The sequence below is a fragment of the Chrysochloris asiatica genome, unplaced genomic scaffold (assembly GCF_000296735.1).
Source record: "Chrysochloris asiatica unplaced genomic scaffold, ChrAsi1.0 scaffold00041, whole genome shotgun sequence".
NCBI classification, from domain to species: Eukaryota; Metazoa; Chordata; class Mammalia; order Afrosoricida; family Chrysochloridae; genus Chrysochloris; species Chrysochloris asiatica.
Window position 1 is genome coordinate 11,153,908 of NW_006408559.1, and position 19,957 is coordinate 11,173,864.

At 44.0% G+C, this 19,957-nt stretch overlaps 1 protein-coding gene across 1 annotated transcript in view; it reads right to left on the reverse strand.

Annotated features, from left to right (window-relative positions):
* The window catches only part of DGKI (diacylglycerol kinase, iota), a 323,066-nt gene that overhangs the window by 132,431 nt on the left and 170,678 nt on the right, over positions 1–19,957 (reverse strand). The window contains exon 22 of the mRNA XM_006861237.1: positions 11,268–11,368. Coding sequence (XP_006861299.1) covers positions 11,268–11,368 — 101 coding nt within the window. The remainder of the gene's footprint in view (positions 1–11,267; positions 11,369–19,957) is intronic.

A 19,957-nucleotide genomic window follows, 5' to 3' on the forward strand; every position in this document is an offset into this window, starting at 1 on the left:
TGTCAGCTGTTATTCTATGTCAATTTCATGTCAGCTGTTACTGTATGTCAATTCTGTGTCAGCTGTTATTCTATATCAATTCTGTGTCAGCTGTTATTCTATGTCAATTCTGTGTCAGCTGTTATTCTATGTCAATTCTGTGTCAGCTGTTACTCTATGTCAATTCTGTGTCAGCTGTTACTCTATGACAATTCTATGTCAGCTGTTACTCTATGACAATTCTATGTCAGCTGTTACTCTATGTCAATTCTGTCAGCTGTTATTCTATGTCAATTCTATGTCAGCTGTTATTCTATGTCAGCTGTTACTGCCATTCACGAAGCCTCATGCCCACTGCAGCAGACCAACTCTCACACAGAGTCAAAACCAAAGCATACAAATAAAAGGATCAAGCAAACCTACAACCAGAGCCAGAGCTAAAGGTTGGAGGAACCCCCTTTGACGCTAAGTCCTGGTGAAACTGACCAGGGGATTTGTAAAAATGGAGGAGACTCCTCGTAGTAGTTCATTCAACCCCCAGCAAGGACTCTGATGTGCTCCACAAAGACTCAATGTATAAAGGAAAGGCCGAGTTCAGTATTGCCAAAGAGAAAAGATTTAATTATCTGCCACATTTGCTATGATAATGCAATTCTTGTTAAAACGGAATCCCAGCTAACCTGGGCCAAATACCTATTCAAATCACAAACAAAGCTATCTCCAATACGATCATTAAAGTAGAGTTTGAAACCTTAGGGAAAAGCTTTTCAGAAACCATAAGGATTTGCAAAGATTCTGTTTTAAATCGCCTCTCTCTCTCTCTCTCCACACACACACACTTGTGTATAATTACAGAGGCTCCGTTACGGTTATTTGGGTAAAAAAGGTTGTCACTTTCTGCAAAGAGCAATTAAAAAAAAAAAAAATGTTTGTGGACAAATGGAATGAAAAGATGGTGGAATTTTTGAAATTTGCTAAAATCTTAAGATAGGAAGGAACATTGAACAACACGGTGGTTGTTTTTGCTACCGGGTACCATCAAGTGGATTTTGACTCATAGAGCCCCCCTATGACAGACACTGTAGCATGACCCGTAGGCAATTAGCTTTATGGGAGCAGATCATCAGATCTTTCTTCTGAGGAGTCCAGTCAAAGCTCTCAGTAAGCAGCTGAACAGCACTTAACTGTTATAGATAATGAACTCAGAAGCAATGCATTTTATTTAATCCTATTCAGGTACATTTTAAAAACTAGAAATATCCCCAAATATCCATTTTAAATTATCAAAGAAATCAATAGAGTATTCAAGCATTCATTATCAACTGTTGTGTGCCATGGGGCCGGCCGTTTTCAACTCCTATCAGCCCTGCATAGTGTTTCTGAGGCTGTAAATGGTACGATAGCAGAAAGCCTCATCTTTCTCCTGTGGAATGGCTGGTAGTTTCCAACTGCTGACCTTGAGGTTAGCAGCCCAACTCGTAACCACTATACTACCAAAGTTCCTTTACTTTCTCCCTAGTAGTAAGAAATTAATCATCTGGAAAGTAAACTGCTTTAAGCATTTTATGGTAAGAAACTTTGCATATCAGAAAATGCTCTCATATGAAAAGTGATCATTTCCTATCTCTTTAGCTACATCATCCACATTGTCAAAAGGATGATGAGAATAAGGGGGCAGAAGAAAAACAAGGACCAAGAAGAGCGGACTAGAAGAAGAAAATCCCCAGTGAAATGTACTTGAGGTCACAAGAGAAGGATGAAGCATGAGTGCTGCTAATCTAACCTGAGTGATGTCTTTGTCTTCCGAGGGACTAGGCCCAATTGTGGGCTTGTGACATCTTTCCATTTTGCTTCATTAGTTTCCAACAAGGTCAAGGTTATCTGGGAAGTAAAATTCATATTTGATTGCTGGTAATAATTAAACAGAATGAGTCTGCAAATTTTCCATTCTTCCCTACCTCCCTGTAAGCCACAGGCCCACTTCACAACAATCTGCCATCATTTGGTTCCCACTGCTAACTTGGAACCCACAAGGGGAACTAATGACCATATTAGCATTCAAAAGGCACATCACATCATGTGAACTTTATACTTCACCTTGTCACCCCAGGGCCTGTCAACGTTTGCATAATTCCTGGTTCTTGTGATTAAAAATGATCCCAGAGTTTGGAGTCTAGTTTGAGCTCAGCTGGGTCCTTGCCATACTTCATTCAAAATGATAGCAAGAAGATTGAAAAAAAAAAAAAACCTAGATGGTTTTCTTTGCACGCCATGCAAGGGTAAGACTTCAGAAGCATGGTTTCTAGAAATGATTGGGTTGTGTATAAATCTGGAGTTGCAAGTAGAAATAAAACCTGCTTTTTATCATGATTGTATATTCAGACAACAACCCAAGAGCTATGCAACTCGCTTCGAAATCATCTGAAACATTTAGGGCATTTAGAATAGTGACTACGAAGACATGCTTGCAGACTTCGTTTTCATTTACTTTGGCAAATGTATATGGCATATCTGTACAAGGAATTGTGCCAAGGGATTTCTCTGGTTTAGAGACTTTCAAGTGCCAGGGAGTAAGTAGGCTGGAAGTTGGGCTGAAAATACCGAGAAGGACACAGCTCTTGTTCTTGTGCATTTCAAGCTCCTGAGGGAGGAGGATGGCTCAGAACCGTCCCCCTGATGATCAGCACTGTGATGGGAATTCTGGTCGAGATGAACCGACGGTGTTTAGGACTCAAAGGAGCTACACCTTTCCCAAGACCCAAGGTACCTCCTGGGTGAGGTCTCTCCAGTTAAGAAAATGAGCTAGTTTGGCAAGAGTTAAAAAGAGGTTTCCAGATAAACAGAAACTCTTAAGTTATCCTTAGACTCAAGGAACCCAAGGCCTGAAAAAATTCAAGAGTTAGGAAGGTGGGTGGATGCAGAGGAAAGGGAGGTGCGCCTGAAAGCCAGAGAACTCACTTTGTTTGGGGTTTGTTTTGTTGATGCGAAGGAGTTGAGAGACAATAAAGAAAATTTTAAAAAACATCTGTTGTTACAAGCATACAAGCTTATCAATAGTAATGTGTTCTGCATACAGTACCATAGCACATTGATATCATTTACTGATGGTGTTATTCTTAGATGTTCACTTGCAGATGTCCAGTTTTATGATTTATAAAGGTGATGATTTAAAAAAAAAAAAAAAAGCAATAATATCAGACCAACTTACAGCAGAGCTGGTAGACTGGAACCGTCATAAGTCAGGGACTGTCTGCATTGAATGAATGAGTGAATTACTGAATGGCGTTGTAACGCGGGATGATCTAGCTTTGCCGTTTCACGTCTAGCACCTAGTGTGGCATCTGGCATATGAATGATGCAAATGTATATCTGTGCAAATATGTGAGTGGAGCCACCATTTGAACATATTTATCAAATCTACCTAAGGTCAAGTATGTAAGCTAGAAATAAAAACAATCCAATGATACATGCCCCCTGTTCCCAGACTTAGTGACTCACTCCCAAAGTACAGAGTGGGAAAAGGGGAAAATTCCATGGAGAACCCTGACACACACCACTTCATCAAGGATGCCATGTGGGTGCCATGGGCCCTCTGACAGGAGAGGGTGAGAAGGGCACTTCACTTCTGTGGCACTCTTTTCCCCAAACCCATAACCACAATGTAACCATGAGAAAACCAGCAGGCAAACCAAGGCATCCTACAGACTACCTGGCCAGCCCTCCTCAAGGTCATGAAAAACCAAGCAAGACTGAAAAATTATGGTGGCTCACAGGAGACCTGGACCAGAAGAAACATGGCAACTCAACGCAGTGTGGTGTCCTGGGCTGGATCCAGGAATAGAAACTCCCAAGACAAGTTCAGAGACTGTATCAATGCTATGGACTCAATGGTATCCCCTAAACATAAGTAAGGTAAACCCTATTATGTTGTTGTTGTTGTATGTCCCTGTTTGGGAACAAAGTTGTCTTTGTTACATTATTATGCTAATGATGCAGCCTAACTGTAGGGTAAGTTTTAAGTCAATCTCTTCTGAGATATAAAAGGGACAGTTTAGTAAATAGTAAAAAAGCAGAGATGGGGGAGAGATAGATGCCACATGGGATCACCAAGGAGCCAAGAAACAGAAACTGAAAGGAGACAAGGAACTTCCTCCAGAGCCAACAAATATAAAAAGCCTCCCCTTAGAGCCTGTGCCCTGAATTTGGACTCCTCGCCTCCTAAACTGTGAGAGGGTACATTTCTGTCTGGAAAGCCACCCCGTTGTGATGTTACTGCTATAGCAGCACAAGAGAACTGAGACAATCAACAACAGTCCTTAGCTTTGACAAATGTGCTGTGATAACATCAAAGGTTTAACCATGAGCGAAACTGAGTGATGGCTATGTGAAAACTCCAGTATCCTTGCAACTGTTTTTGGTAATCTATAAGTATTCCAAAATACAGTAGTGGGTACCAGGGGAAGGATTTAAGAGAATGTGTTTGGACTTCGAGAACTTGGAGTTACTTGGCCAAAACACCCGATGTGGGTATTCAGAGTGCATATGTTTCATAGGTTCCAGAACCTTCTTAATAGCCTCTTGTGGAAAGCAGACCCAATCCAATCCAATTGAATGACTGTCTTCTCCCTATAATCTTTCTGTGGCATGTAGTTGTGTCTTCAGTTCTATTTTTGAAAGCGGGAAAGTGAGTTGGAGGACTGGGGAGGTGTGGCTTGAAACCCCACAGCAGGAAGGCAGCAAGAGTGATTGCCGCACAGAAGAAAGCAGCCTGCTGAGATCGGCTCAACTCTGAACCTGTAGCTCGAAGGGCAGTGAGGCAGTATCGCCTCATCAGTGATGGTAGCTTAGCAATGGTAGCTGCCATTCTTGGGGAGAATGTGCTAGGAGTTTCATATGTGCCATTATGCTTAGCCACAGTCGCATCTCTCTGAGGTGGCTACCTTGGCCTCAGTTTAAAGATCAGAGATTTGACCACAGGAAAAGTAAGTTCTTTGGTCAATATGGCAACTGGGGTTTCCCCCTTTCCCTGTGAACTCCCTCTATTTCCTTGATGGTTTGTATTCTTATTTTAAAGTTCCTAGGGGTCAAACTAGTTCTTCACCTCTTTTTATTATATGAGCCTGCTACCCACAAGACTTCCCTTAGTACTGAAGATGGACCACGCCCACAAGAGTTATCTCTCACATATAAAAGGGGACTTCAAAAAGTTCATGGAAAAATTCCATATCTTTCAATTCCAGTTTTCCACAAACTTTGTGAAGCCCCCTTCACAATACACATTGTTGTTGTTGTTTTGTGTCATCGAGTCAGTTCCAACTCATAACAACCCTGTATACCTGAGGAGCGGCTGGTGAGTTGGAACCACTGACCTTGTGGTTCAAACCAACCTCACCATCCAGTGCACTACCCTAAAGCACCACACCAGGGAGACCAGCAGCAAATGGATTTCGATGATCTCCAGAAACAGGCATCTGTTTTTTCTTCTATTGTTTTAAACCTGATGTCAACAAGAAAAAAAAATATCCTGGGATAATTTAAGGGCTGTTGAACACTTTTATTTTATGTACAGCACATGTCAGCCCCACTAACTTTCATAGACAACATCTGTTTTCAATTAGATCCAGATTGGTTTTTTGCTGCTTGGGTTTCAAGCCTTAGACGCCTGTGACTTATCTTGGCAACTCAACAGTACGGAGCAAGTTCAGGATGGAAGGAAAATGTAGCCAGTTTCCATGGGATTGAGCTCAGTCTTGGCCCACTATTACTTTAGTTATAAAACTACTGATGTCAATAAATCTCTCTTGGCTTTAGGAATACAATAGATTTTCAAATACAGTTCAGTCTTTGTCCAGTGTATCTTATTACACACTTGTTATACAGTCCTGATGTGGCACTGTGGAATAAGCATTGGACTGCTAGTTGCAAGGTCAGCAGTTCAAAACCATCAGTCGCTCTTGGCAACCCTATACAGGTCACTGTGATCAGAATTGACTCGATGGCCCACAACAGCAATGACTTATTTACATATTTCATTTGGTTGATGAAAGTGGTTTTCTGTTATCATTACTATGGATTTGCTTAAGGTTTTTTTTTTTCTTTTCTCTTTTTAAATGTGTCCTTTTCTGTTCATGCTCTACCTCTTAAGTTGAATGGACTTCTTCCCTCTTGAAGTCAGAACCATTATCTTGCAAGTCATAACTATGAATCCAATGAAGACGACTCTAATTGCTTGTACACGACAGCAGGAGCTGAGGGAGACTTGGTCAAGGACTAACCACCTCCCCGCTTTTATTTTCAGGGGAACATCACAGGTAGGGACAAGATGAAAGGGGGTGAGGCACATCTGACTGCTGCATCGTGTCTCTTACTGCTGAATCAATAAAGCAATGAAAAGGGCTGCCATGTTGCAATTATCAAGGAACCTGGCTTTACAGATGGAAGCAGGGCTTTCTTATACAACAAACATCACGCTGGTAACCGAATATGAATAATGATTCAGGCAAATGAGCAAGAGTCTATTAAACAGGGATGGCAAACCGCCACACCGCTGACATGAATCACTGAATAGTATCTCATCAAGAAAAGGAATGAAGCTCTCCACCCAGGAAGGCAGCTCTGCTGGCTCTCTGTTTTTGAGGACCATAAATTAATGGCTCAAGGGTATGGTTCCCTTTGTTCTTCTGGGACACCACCAGTCAAAGTCCATCCCTAGAGGTACTTTTTTCTGGCTGTGCTCTATGCATTTCGCTTAATGAATGCCTCGGAAATGAGAATTATGGCACACATTTCATATGTGGTTGTGTCTTTGTACTCAACTTGAGCTGTCAGCTTTGCCATGGGTCTTTCATCTGTTGAAGGGCAAGCAGAAGTGTGAGGGTCAGAGCAAATCCATAACCTCAGGGGATGAGCTTTCCTGAACCATTGCAGCTCCAAAGAATCATCAGCACAGGCAGAAAGTACAATGGCTGTTACTGGTGGGTCCTCAAACAGTTCAACGGAACTATCAGAAGCCCTGGACTCCTGGTGTGGCACTGTACAATCAGCACTGGCCTGACAGTTCAAACCCACCAGCCACTCCTCAGAAACCCTATACAGGGTCGCTAGGAATTGGAACTGACACTTTAAAACAAAACCATCAACCCACCATTGCCAGGACTCACAGCAGCCCCACAGGACAGCAAATAACTGCCCCATACGATTTCTAAGGCTACAACCTCTATGGAAGCAGACAGCCTCATCCTTCTCCTATTGAGCAGTTGGTGGGTTCCAAACAACAACGTTTGTATTAGCAGCCCCATTTTAACCACAACACCACTAGGGCTCCATGACTCAGCAATTCCATCATGAGTACATACTCCAAGGAACTGAAAGTTTGAACTCAAACAGCTATCTGCACACCACTGTTCATCATTGTATTATTTGGGGTTGCCAAAAGATGGAAACAACCCAACGGCCCATCCACAGGTGACTGGATAGACAAAATGTGGCCAGTCCTTATAACGGAAGTGTACTCAGCACAGAAAGAAGTTAAGTTCTGTTACGTGTGACCACAAAATCATATTTTGGCTCTCATGGACTTCTTTTCATTTTCTTCAGCTTCAGCCTGAAATTTATATGAGCAATTGACAGTCTGTTCCATAGTCTGCCCCTGGCCTTGTACTGGCTGATGATATGGAGCAAAGTTGTCAGTTTAGGACTAAGGTGAACCTGACTCAAGCCATGGTATTTTTAGTAACCTCTTATGCATATGAAAGTTGGACAATGAATATGAAAGAATTGATATATCTGAGTTATAGTCTTGGAGGAGAATATTGAAAGTACCATGGACTGCAAAAAGAACAAACAGATCTGTGTTGGAAGAAGTGCAGTCAGAGTGCTCCTTGGAAAGCAGGATGGCCAGACTTCATCTTTCATACTTCAGACATATTATCAGGAGGGACTCTTCCCTTGAGAGGGGCATCATGCTTGGTAAAGTGGAGGGTTGTAGAAAAAGAGGAAGACTCGCAATGAAATGGATTGGCACAGTGGGAGCAGCAATGGGCTCAGGTGTAATACCTACCATGAGTTGGGCCCAGGACCGGGCAGTGTTTCGTTCTGTTGTGCATGGGGTCACTATGAGTTGGTACCAACTCAATAACACCTAAAAACATCAACACATGCTAACATGGATGAACCCTGAAAACATTATGTTGAGTGAAATAAGTGAAACTCCAAAGGGCAGAATACAGTATGACCATATTTACATGAAATATCTAAAATAGGTAAGTATATAGAGCTAGAAAGCAGGTTAGTGGTTACTAGGAGCTGGGAAGCAGGACCACAAGGTCGGTATGAACCACAAGGTCAGGAGTTCAAACTCACCAGTAGCTCTTCAGAAACCCTATACAGGGTTGCTATGAGTCAGAATCGACTTGAAAGCACTTAACAACAACAAAGGGCTGGCGTGGGGGAGGAATCCATAAGCGTTATTGCTTATTGGGGACAGAGTTTTGTTTTGAGTGATGACATGGATAATGGTGATGATTGTTGGGCATGTAATCGGTACACTGAATGCTGGAGTTCCAAATGGTTCAAACAGCAGATGTTACAGCTGTGGATTTTACCACAGTTAAAAAGACAATGAGTTGGCCTCTTTTATTTCCAATTAATATTTTCTTTTCTTCAAACCCAAATCTTTGACTTGAGATAGCAGCTTTACCCCACTCTGAAAGATCCCCCAAATATGGCTTAGTTTATAGGACTTTGACTTGTGCCGAGTTACCACCCCCAGCGTGGTATAAGGAATGTCCTCACACAGACGTCTTCTCACATAAAAACACTGTGAGTTTCAGGAAATGCCACCCTGTAAAAAGCCAAATCACAATGACGTCTGGCTACAGTGGACAAAAGGAACCCTTGTAGCATAGTGGGTTAGTGTTCAAATCCACCAGCAGCTCAGAAACCCTGTAACAGGGTCGTTAGGAGTCGGAACCAACTCAAGAACATACCAACAGCACCCACCATGGTGGACAGAAAATGTCACAGGGAAAAAACACAAAAACACGGGTCATAGAAATCCTCAGAGAGGCCTCAACTCTCATTTCAGCCCTAAATGTTTCCCCACTGCCAATTGATTTTCTTCAAAGCTGATATAAATGCAAAACAATACAGACTTGAGATGGACTGTCTTGTTTATTTCAGCCGTTTGTTCTGAATCTTGAAAGACTAGTAATACATTACCCTCTGTAACTCCATAATTTGTTGTTGTTGTTAAGTGCCAAGGATGTGCTTCTGACTCATAGGACCCTGTATAGGCTTCCCTGGAGCTGTGAATCTGTGCAGAAGCAGAAAGCTCACAGACTCCAAAACTCAACTGAGTGTCTACCTTGTAGCTAAAGTACCACAACCGCCACGGAAAACATGGGCTCATGGCATCGTGGGTTAAATCAGACTGTGTTCGTCTGTTATTTATAAACAGATTTCCTCAGAAAAGGTAGTTTAGTCAATTCCAGGAAGAAGAGAGAGGTAAAGCATTTCAGGGATTGTTCCCTAGCCGCACCCCACGGCTAAAACCCTCCTACCAAGGAAAATAGAGTGAGATGTAAGAAGGAAAACCAAAGGGGAAAAAGATGGAAAAGGCTGAGGAAGCAGAATCAATGAGAGGACCCAGAAACTAGAAACGTCACACAGAATTCTCTAGAAGGCATAGCTAAGGGGCAGCCAGGGAAACGGATCTTTGCTCTGGCCCCAGATCCTAGACACCCCTGCATCTGCCTCTGAGACAGACAGACAGTCCCAGCAACTCATGATCAGTCAGAGCACACGCAAAGACTGAGGACCCCAGAACCGCATCCCCTAGCCCATGTCTCCCAGGGATAACTGCCCACCATCTCCACTTGTCTAGGGAGGCCATTTTGAACTTTGCTGCTCCATAAACTTCTCTCTTTCTATGTGTTACAGTACCTTTCGGCTCTTCCTTCTCCTCTCCCTCCAACTCCATTTTGTCTGTTTCCCCGCCCTAAGCTACAAGGCTCGAAGTTTAAAGGACAACGCGGCTTTTGATAGGCCAGAGCTAAATCACCCCAGCAATGACCACGCCCTTCCTGTTGACGTTCTCTTCTTCTTCTTCCTCTCCTCCCGTCTGCCTCCTGCCTCCTCTCTCTCTGGCAGAGGTTACCTTCCTCACCCTGAATAAAGGTCTCTAGATGGGCCATCTGGTGTGAGGTGTGGTTGATGAGCAGCGCCGGGTCCTTTCACTATGGGCCCCTCGCCTGCTCCCAGGGGCCTTATCCTCTCTGAGTTGACCATTGCTCCCTGCACAGCACCACACACACACAATTATGGAGGAGCCTGGTGGGAGTGGTGGTGGTGTGCCATGGAGTCAGTCCCGACTCGTAGCGACCCTACATAGGGTGAAGCTATAAATCTGTATGGGAGTAGAAAGTCTCGTCTTTCTCCAGTGGAACAGTCGGGGTAGATTTGAACTGCCGACCTTAAGGCTAGCAGCCCGACTCATAACCACTATGCTACCAGAGCCCCTTATGGAGTCACCTAGGCTCCCTAATACCTAGCACACCAACGGTCTTAGCTACTTCTGGACTCTTCCACCCAACCACCTCATATGTCCTGATGTAGACAGGAATCTAAAATATTGGCTGGGAGGCAAAAAGTACCCAAAACGTATGAAACGGGGCGGGACTAGGGAGACTAATAATTAGCTGTGTATTTCAAGAAGTAATTCATACACCCACTCAATTGAAGATTTCAGAAGGGATGGTGCCTCACCATCAACAAATCACCTTCTCGTCACATTTAGCATCCTATGGGTCTTCATCCTCAGCTTCAGTCAACAGCTGAATAGCCAGCCTTGGTATCCTACAAGAGCACAGAACCTAGCACTGGCCATGTCTTCATGGATAACTTTGCCACCTCTGCACGATTAGGAATTTGGAAATACAGGTTCTCAGAAAACACTTGTTTCTCTCAAGAACTTTCTGGGTGTGACTATACCACGTGGTATTAGCACATTTCTGCTCTTCTCATCTTAGGCAAACTTGAGACGAAAGTGGTAAATGAAACAAGAAGTGCTGACTTGGCATTCACAGGAAAATGATTTTTTTTTCCTTCTACCCCCTCTTTTTGCATTCTGTTGTCTTCGACCCATATATCATTGCTTGGAGTTGTCATAGTACCACTCTATCATGACATGCAGACACAAAGGGCAATAACTCTATCTGTCAAAACCAAGGAGGACCAAGCATCCAGAGACAGACTAACCATATGAAATCAATTAGGCACTTCCAACTTACAAGCTTCCCGGAGCTTCTCCTTCTCGTAGTGGAATCCTTCGTAGTCCTGTAAACTGATTTTGTTCACTCGGATCCTCAGGCGGTCGGGGACAGACTGGGGACTGCAAAAAAAAGACCAAGTAGTTAGATCTAAACACGAGAGTGGAGCTGGGTGTCACACATCTGGAGTGACTAACGGCGTAGAAGAGAAAGTTTTCACTCAAGCAGAACCATGGGTCCTTCCCAGAATGTTGCAAATCAAGTTTCGGGGGTTTGGGTAAGAACACGGAAATATTCACTGGCTCACAGTTGTAATAAGATTATGTGTTATCCCAGCAAACTCGATGCAGTGAGACTGAAACAGGAGGTGAGGTGGAGTTGTAAGAATTGCCCGTAGGAAAAGTGCCAACAACAGCTGGGCATGGCCAACGGCAGGCCCGGAAGGACAGAGAAGCTACAAAATCTACAAGAATCAGACCAAGACTCTAGAGAGGCTAGGATGGTGAATGGAATAACCCTACACACCGGAGTGGTTTTAGTTAAAGCCTATTCAAATCAGTGCTGTCTGGGATGGTGAGTCTGAACACCCCAAAAGGAAGAAAAATGTAAATGATGTGCAATGTTGTCTCTTTTGGTGGTTATGAGGCTGTCAACCTTTACAGGAACAGAAATCCTCGTCTTTCCCCTGCAAAACAGCTGATAAGTGTGAACTGCTGACCTTGCAGTTCGTAGCCTGATTCATAACCTCTATGCTACATCTCTTTTGTTGTTGTTGTTGTTGTTGTTGTGTGCCATAGAATCAGTTCCAACAGGCGATAAAGCGTGTAATGAATTGAATTCATGGTTTGGGACAGATATTCAGTATTTAAAGGGGTCAGCACCAAACTTTCTGAAGCCTTCTGTTCTCCCTCAGAATGTCTTTATCTAGACTCTTTAGGATTTCGTAAGGAATATTTTCAAAATATTTCACCATGGGCATTCATGGCACAAAATGATTCCATGCTCCTTACCACCACTAGGACTGGTACATTTCCACCCACTCCTCACTTATCAACAAGGTTAGGATCCAAAGACCAGGTCAGAATGTGAAAATCATCGTTATATGAAAACAGAGGGTGGTCACATCAGATCACAAATTGCATCACTACATAACTGCCAAATTATGCAATGTGTAATTGTCAAACGACTGAGAATTGTGGCCAGCATTACTCTCACCTCAGACCTCAGCGTTTGTTACTGACAGATTATGTTGCTAATGGTAAACCAATCAGATAATAGTTTTGTTATCTAGTTGTTTTACTGCTGTCGCATATGTGATATGTCACATAATGAGATTACTGACAAATGAGGAGCAGGTGAACCACACTGCCTACGTACCGTCGTTTTTTTGGACTAAGATTTCATTGGTTCAAATGGAGGCTGATTTCTCTTCTTAGATTATGGAATAACTGTCACCATTGATACTAATTACTCAACTAGAAAGAATAGCTTTACTCTTCAATTCATTTCAATTATTTCAATGATGGATGGACAAGTAGACGGATAAAAAGAAGGAAGAGATGTAGAGGAAAGCAGGAAGGGAGAACGAAGAAGAGGGCAGGGAGGAAATACTTTTTAAATCTTCTCAGGATACGTCTCTTTACCTCCACATCACACACTCATTTAATCTCATTCTGTTATCTAAAACTTTATGTACATAGTACAAAGTACACAGAATTCCACTCTTGGTAAATGCCATCAAGTCAGTTTCGACCCATAGCGACCCTGTATAGGGTTCCACAGTGCCACACAAGACTTCCATTCTCCTCACTCAAAAATAACATAGGTATATCCAACTACAGAGACACACATGCATACTCACACATGGCACTCCTTCCCCCTCACACACATTTCAAAATCTGAATGTAAATGCACCAGTTCTAGAGATAGACGGCAAGCATCTCTGAAGCTCACTAGATTGGAAACTAAGTCAGTACAAAACTCCAATGATGGGCATTTCTGGGGGAAAGTGGAGAACACAGGTATGATGGTTGGGTCTTCCATGCAAAGCGTGCCTGTTGGGTGTCTCCTCTATGCTGGACATTGGACAGACATGATGAATAATGCCAACATGAGTGTTTAAGTAGTAGTGGGAGAGACTGCTCAACAGCATCAGGATGTACGTAAACTAGTGAAACAGACCTGAAATACCATCCCCACACACCGTCATTTACAGAGAAGGAAAGGAAATGGTTTTTAAATCGCATAGCTACTAGTTAGCAGAGATTGGCTAACTGCTTTGAGCACTTCGTTCATCTGATTCACGCTCCTTCTTTATGAAGTGCCTGCCCTCTGAGAAGTCCACACTTTCTTCAGCAGATAAACACCAGGATTTGATCCCAAACTCCAATCAATCTTGGATTAACAAGTCAGATGGTCTCTGATGCTCAGATTCTTCTCATTATCAATAAACTTATCAACAGGATGTGGTTAAGTAGATTTGTTCCAACAAAAGAACATTGGGTGGAGCTTAATGTAGATCTATAATCATACTGCTAAGTGAAACCAAGGCATGGAAAATTGGAAAAACCCCCTCACATCAATGATCTATTTGGGGGAGTTTGTATGTTTAACAAGCTGTTCAACATGGTTATCTCATGTTTGGCACATAGTGGGATTTGGGCATCATCATTTTTAGGAAAAGAAGGTCTTTCAAAAGTATGTCACTTTATAAATCCATGATGCCTCAGGTCAAGAGTGAAAACAAGGAATCTGATGAAGAGTGTTGAGCATTAGCTAGGAGCAGATAAGGAAGAGTTTCAGAGATTAACAGGGTGTTCCCAGAACATTATTACCCCAAATTAAAGGGTCTGATTCCTTACACTCTCTGCCACCCAAGTGACCTGAAAAGATTGTAATTATCAAGTATCTTCCTACCAACACAACAGATGGAGGGGAGCTTGAGGCAAAAGATGAGCACCCAACATTTTTGAAGAAACAGTAATTCTAATGGCAGTGGCCTCTGATCCTCTCCAAGTGGGCTGGAGAATTCAGAATGAAGGCTAAAACAGCCGCTAGCCTGGCTCTTGGTGCTCCCGTGTGCACCAGAGAAGAACTGTGCCCCACAGGGTTCTCAGTGGCTGATTTGTCAGTAGATTGTGGTGCACTTCTTCCGAGGCACCTTGGGAGGACTTGAGTCTCCAATCTTTCATTTGGTGGCCAATCACGGAGACTGTTTGTACCACCAGGGGCTCCACACAACAGCAACTGCCCAGTGGGAAACAGGTGGAGGAGGACAGTCGCTGCACCTCCTTCATGGAGTCCCTGACCGAGCTAACCAATATGAACCACTTTGCACAAGATCTGTCAGGGAGGGCCCCAGTCAACATTCTCCCTCCCATCCCCCATGTACCACGTAAGCCCTCTGATCCCAACCCCGATCCTGTGAATCTTACACCAGGGCTTCCCACCAATCTTCTGACGTGCAGGCGGCACACCATGGACACAAAGAGGAACTACCATCAAAATCGAATTCCCAAATCACCAATCTGTTCCCATACTGTCTTGCTGCACCTCCTGACTGATCAGCTAAGCAAGATGGAAGAACCTGGGGACTCGTGCCAGCACTTGTTGCTGTTTACTCTCAGCTCCCATCTTCCCCAACACCCTGGGGAGCACCCCACTATCCCACCAGCAGAGTGTGTTGATACCCACACTTCCCACTGACAAATCTGGCATTTTCCTGCTCTCAGATGTTGCCCCAGATATTGTCCATCAGTACATTTCTAGGGCATTAGGACCACAGAGTCCATGATGAGGCCTCATAACTATTTTCAATCCTGGTGTTGACTGGAAAAAGCCCTGCTCAGCTGCTAACTGAAAAGTAGGCAGTTCAAACTCCAAAAGCCATCCATGGGAGAAAGATGAGGCACTCTTATTTCCATAAAGATGTAAAGTCTTGGAAACCCTGTGAAATGTTCTGCACTGAACTAGAGGGTTGCTAAGGAGTTCTGGTAGCATAGTAGTTACGAATCAGGCTGCGAACCACACAGTCACCAGTTCAAAACTACCAGCTGCTCCGCAGGAGAAAGATGAGGTGTTCTGCTCCTGTAAAGATTTACAGCCTTGGAAACCCTGTACAGGGTCACTATGAGTCGGAACCGACTCCATGGCACACAGCCACCACCATAGGGTTGCTATGAGTTGGGATTGATGTGAAGACAGTAGATTTGATTTTGGGGTGGTGTAGACAGTAGGTGAGGTGCTGTGGGTTAATGTGCTGGACTGAAAAGTCTGTTTAAACTGCAAGATTAGTGGTTCAAGTTCACCCGCCACTCCTCAGAGCCCTATACAGGGTCACTATGGGTGGGAACTGACTGGATACCACTTAACAACAACAGACAGTAGATAGGAGAGGCAGCCAAGTGGTTAGGAGCTCAGGTTCCCAGTCTGATGGCCTAGGATTGAAGAAAGACTCTGATAATTAAAACAAATCAGGAGACTAGGCTCCCCACTTCTATTAAGGTAAAGCCGGAGACATGACAGGACCAGAAGAGAGTCGATGCATTAGTGGTATGGTGTTGGAGAAGAATTTTTTAAAGGACCATGGACCGCCAGAAGAACACACAAATCTGTGTACGAAGAAGTACAGCCAGAATGCTCCTTAGATGTCAGGACGGCAAGAATTTGTCTCTCATACTTCATATTGTCAGGAGGGACCAGACCCTGGAGAAGGACATCATGTGTGGTAAAGTGGAGGGTCAGCAGAAAAAAGGAAGACCTCCAATGAGATGGATTGGCCCAGGGGCAGCAGCAATGGGCTGAAAGATAACAATTGTGAGGCTGGCATAGGACCGGGCAGTGCGTCACTCTACTGTACAGAGGGTCTCTGTGCGTCGATACTGACTCAACAGCACCTGCCAACCAGCACCATCTCACAGGAGTATTGTTGTTGCTGTAGTTGTTAAGTGCTGTCGAGTTGGTACTGACTCATAACGACCCTGGACAGGACTTCCGAGGAAAGACTTGTGAGCTTGAACCACCGACCTTGCAGTTCAAAGCAACCTTGCAGTCCAGCACATTAACCCGTAGTGCCACGCCAGGACTCCCATAGGGGTATTAGTAGAGTTCAAAAAGGAAATCCACATAATGTGTTTAGAAAATGGCCTGGTTCATGTTAAGTGCTCAAAACCCAGTTGCCATTGAATCTACTTCAACTCATGTGGGTCAGAGTAGAACTGCACTCCATAGGGTTACAATGGCTGGTTTTTCAGAAAGCTGTCACCAGGACTTTCTTCCAAGTTGCCTGGGTAGACTTGAACCTCTCTCTCAGTTAGCCGACCATAGTGACCGTTTGTACTGCCCAGGGTGAACGGTCCCATCAGGTCTAGCTGTTATCACTAGAGTTATTCTAAACAGCTCTCAGTTAAGGATCTTCCTAGCAAACAATACCATCTGCTGTTGCCAGATGTTGTACGAGCTTTGGGGCTTCTAAAAGGACCTCTCTGAGCATCCCTGAAGACTGCCGGGTTTCCTCGGGGAGAAAGCTGTCTGGCATGGCTGATGTCAGAACATTGTATGCGTCTGGATCTTCTCCCTGGTATTTTACAGCCCAACTAACAACGTGAAAACAGACAGCTAGAACACAGGGAAGAAAAAATGCACAGAGATTAAATAAAGTCCCAGTAACTCAATTGTATTCCTTTGCGTCAAAACATATCAGTGTCCGACTAACTGCTAGCTGAAGGTGCAGAATGGCAAAGCTACCTCTTGAAGTCTGGGGAGTAACAATGCTATTCATTTTCTAAAATTAAATGCTGCCAGGAAAGCTAGTAGAGCATGGAAAAGTCTAACCACCCAGATCTGCCAGGAAAACTAGTAGAGCATAGAAAAGGCTAACCACCCAGATCTGGCAGGAAAGCTAGTAGAGCATAGAAAAGGCTAACCACCCAGATCTGCCAGGAAAGCTAGTAGAGCATAGAAAAGGCTAACCACCCAGATGCAAATGTTTCAGAGGTGACAGCTTCCACAAGCTTCTGCCACACTGACATGGGCTCTATATTGGGCCACTAACTCTAAATCCCTGGAGTCACTCAAGGTCCCTACAAGGGATGTGAGAACCTGGGAGACCCCCTTGAAATCAGGGTAGTGGCCTTCTCACTGATGCCCTCTGAGGTGCTGAGATCCAGCTCCTTATACAGAGTGGAAGAAGGCCTTCACACTGGTTCAAGCTGATTTAGTCATGACTGACGCAACTAACTTGAAACAGACCCAAATTTGTAAAATGTGACCTCTCGGTTAGCAGGTGTGGTGAGTTTTACCCACTGCACAACCATGGCTCCTTCATGAAATAAGTGTTCATATATGTATAAAAAATAACATATATATAATAGATATATATAATAACATATATATAATATATATAATATATATATATTTTGTTGTTGTTGTTGTTATATAATATATAGGAGTCCTGGTGTGGCACTGTGGGCTAATGAGCTAGACAGCAAAGCCGTTTAAACTGCAAGGTCGGCAGTTCAAGCTCACCAACTGCTCCTCGGAAACCTTATACAGGGTCGCTATGGGTTGGAACCAACTCGACAGCACTTCATAACAGCAACAAATATAATATATAATAATATATATGCATGTTGTTACTATTAAGGAGGAGTGCTGGTGTGGCGCTATGGGTTAATGTGCCAGACTGCAAAGCCGTTTGAACTGCAAGGTCAGCAGTTCAAGCTCACCCGCTGCTCCTCGAAAACTTTATACAGGGTGGCCATGGGTCGGAACTGACTTGACGGCAGTTAACAACAACAACAACTATTAAGGAGCTCTGGTGGCATAGTGGTTACGAGTCGGGCTGCTAACCTCAAGGTCAGCAGTTCAAAACTACCAGCCATTCTGTGGAAGAAAATGAGTCTTTCTGCTCCCGTAAACATTTACAATCTTGGAAACCCTATGCAGGGTCGCTAATGAATCAGAACCAACTCTATGGTACACCACCACCACCATTACTATTACCGCCTCACTTCTGGGATGGACCTGGAATAAGAACATATCATCCCACATCTTTTGATTGAATCTCCTGACCCCATAAGCCCTGTATTCCTGATGCAGCCCTGGACCCTGACATAGTGGCTGAAGCCAGAGCTGGCCACCTCTGATAGCAACTAGTCGACCACAAACATCAGTAATTGTGTGAGTCCATGGACTGCTGCAGACGGCGTTATGTGGCCATCGCCAACCTGGTTGATAAGGACTCTGAGTGACTTGAGTGAAAGGAACGCGAGTTTTTTACAGAATCATTGTGCCCTCTGTACCTTGCAAATGTCTCTTTTCACAGCCTGTCTTCCTGGCGTGTCCCAATGTCATTTATGCCACCTGGACGATCACTGTCATGGGGACGCCGTTTACCCAGACATGTGGCACTGTGGGTTAATGCGCTGGACTGCAAGGTCCATATGAACCGCAAAGTTGGCGGTTCAAGCTCACCCACTGCTCCTCAGAAACCCTATACAGGGTTGCAATGGGTCGGAACCGACTCAACGGCACTCAGCAACAATAACACAAGGTTCACATGCACACAGAGTTGGTTTTTCTTTGTGCGGCAGAAAGGTGGTACAGCTCTGTCTGTCTTTCTCCTTTCAGGCCTGACTTAATAATCGTGAAAATGAATGGCCTGCGTGCCTTTCAAGCAAAGCAAACATGCGTCTTTACCCTGATCATACTGAAAACACACGAAGCCTGCTTCTGACTGACCTCCAAGTATGTTTGAACCAGTCCTTATTCCACTCCAGTTACAAAATGAATTTCCCGGTGAATCGGCACCATGGAAAACATCCCTTGTTGCTCCTTGTCATCCCAGCCCCCAGCTTAGAACCAGGCCAGGCTGCTTCCAATGAATGCTTTGAACAAATGAATGGAAGAATGAATGAGAGTTCAGTGCCTCTGGGGCAAGCACAGTTTGCGGTTGAGCATCTCTGAGCCGTTCACTGGCAGCTTCTCTTTTTGTAGAGTCCTGGCAAGCCCCACTTTGCTGTCTGTCTCATGGCCTTCGGATGCGCTACACCAACAAACTTATTCTCATTCACTCTTGGGCATCTTGTCTCTTGTGGAATCCACAGAAATAAAATGAGAGAGGAAAGCACATGCAGACAAATGCTAAGTGTCCCCAACAAATAGACACGTGGATGGTCAAGGGCTCCACAGGTTCAGCACTGGACTGTGAAACACAGGACGGAGACTCAAGCCCACCAACCACTCTGCAGAAGAAAGATGCAGCTTTCTGCTCCTGCAAAGATTTTTAAAGTCTCAGGGACCCTGTATAATGTCACTATGAGTTGGAAACAACTAGACAGCATTTAACAATTCAAGGTTGGTGATTCAAATCCACCAGCTGCTCCTTGGAAACCATATACAGGGTCATTATGACTCAGAACTGACTCCATGACACTTAAAAACAGTTGAAGGTCAGTGATTCAAACCCACTAGCCTCTCCTTAGAAACTCTATATGGAGTCCCTATGAGTTGGAATTGACTCAACTATATTTAACAACAACATCTTCAATGATGTTCCTGGGTGGGACCGATGGGTAATACACTCAGCTGTTTAACCAAAAGCTTGGAGGGACACCCTTTGAAAAACAGGCCTGGGGACCGCTTTCCAATAACTCAGTTCCACTCTGTAACTAGTGGGGTCACTATAGTCATTGCCAACTGGTTTGGGTTTT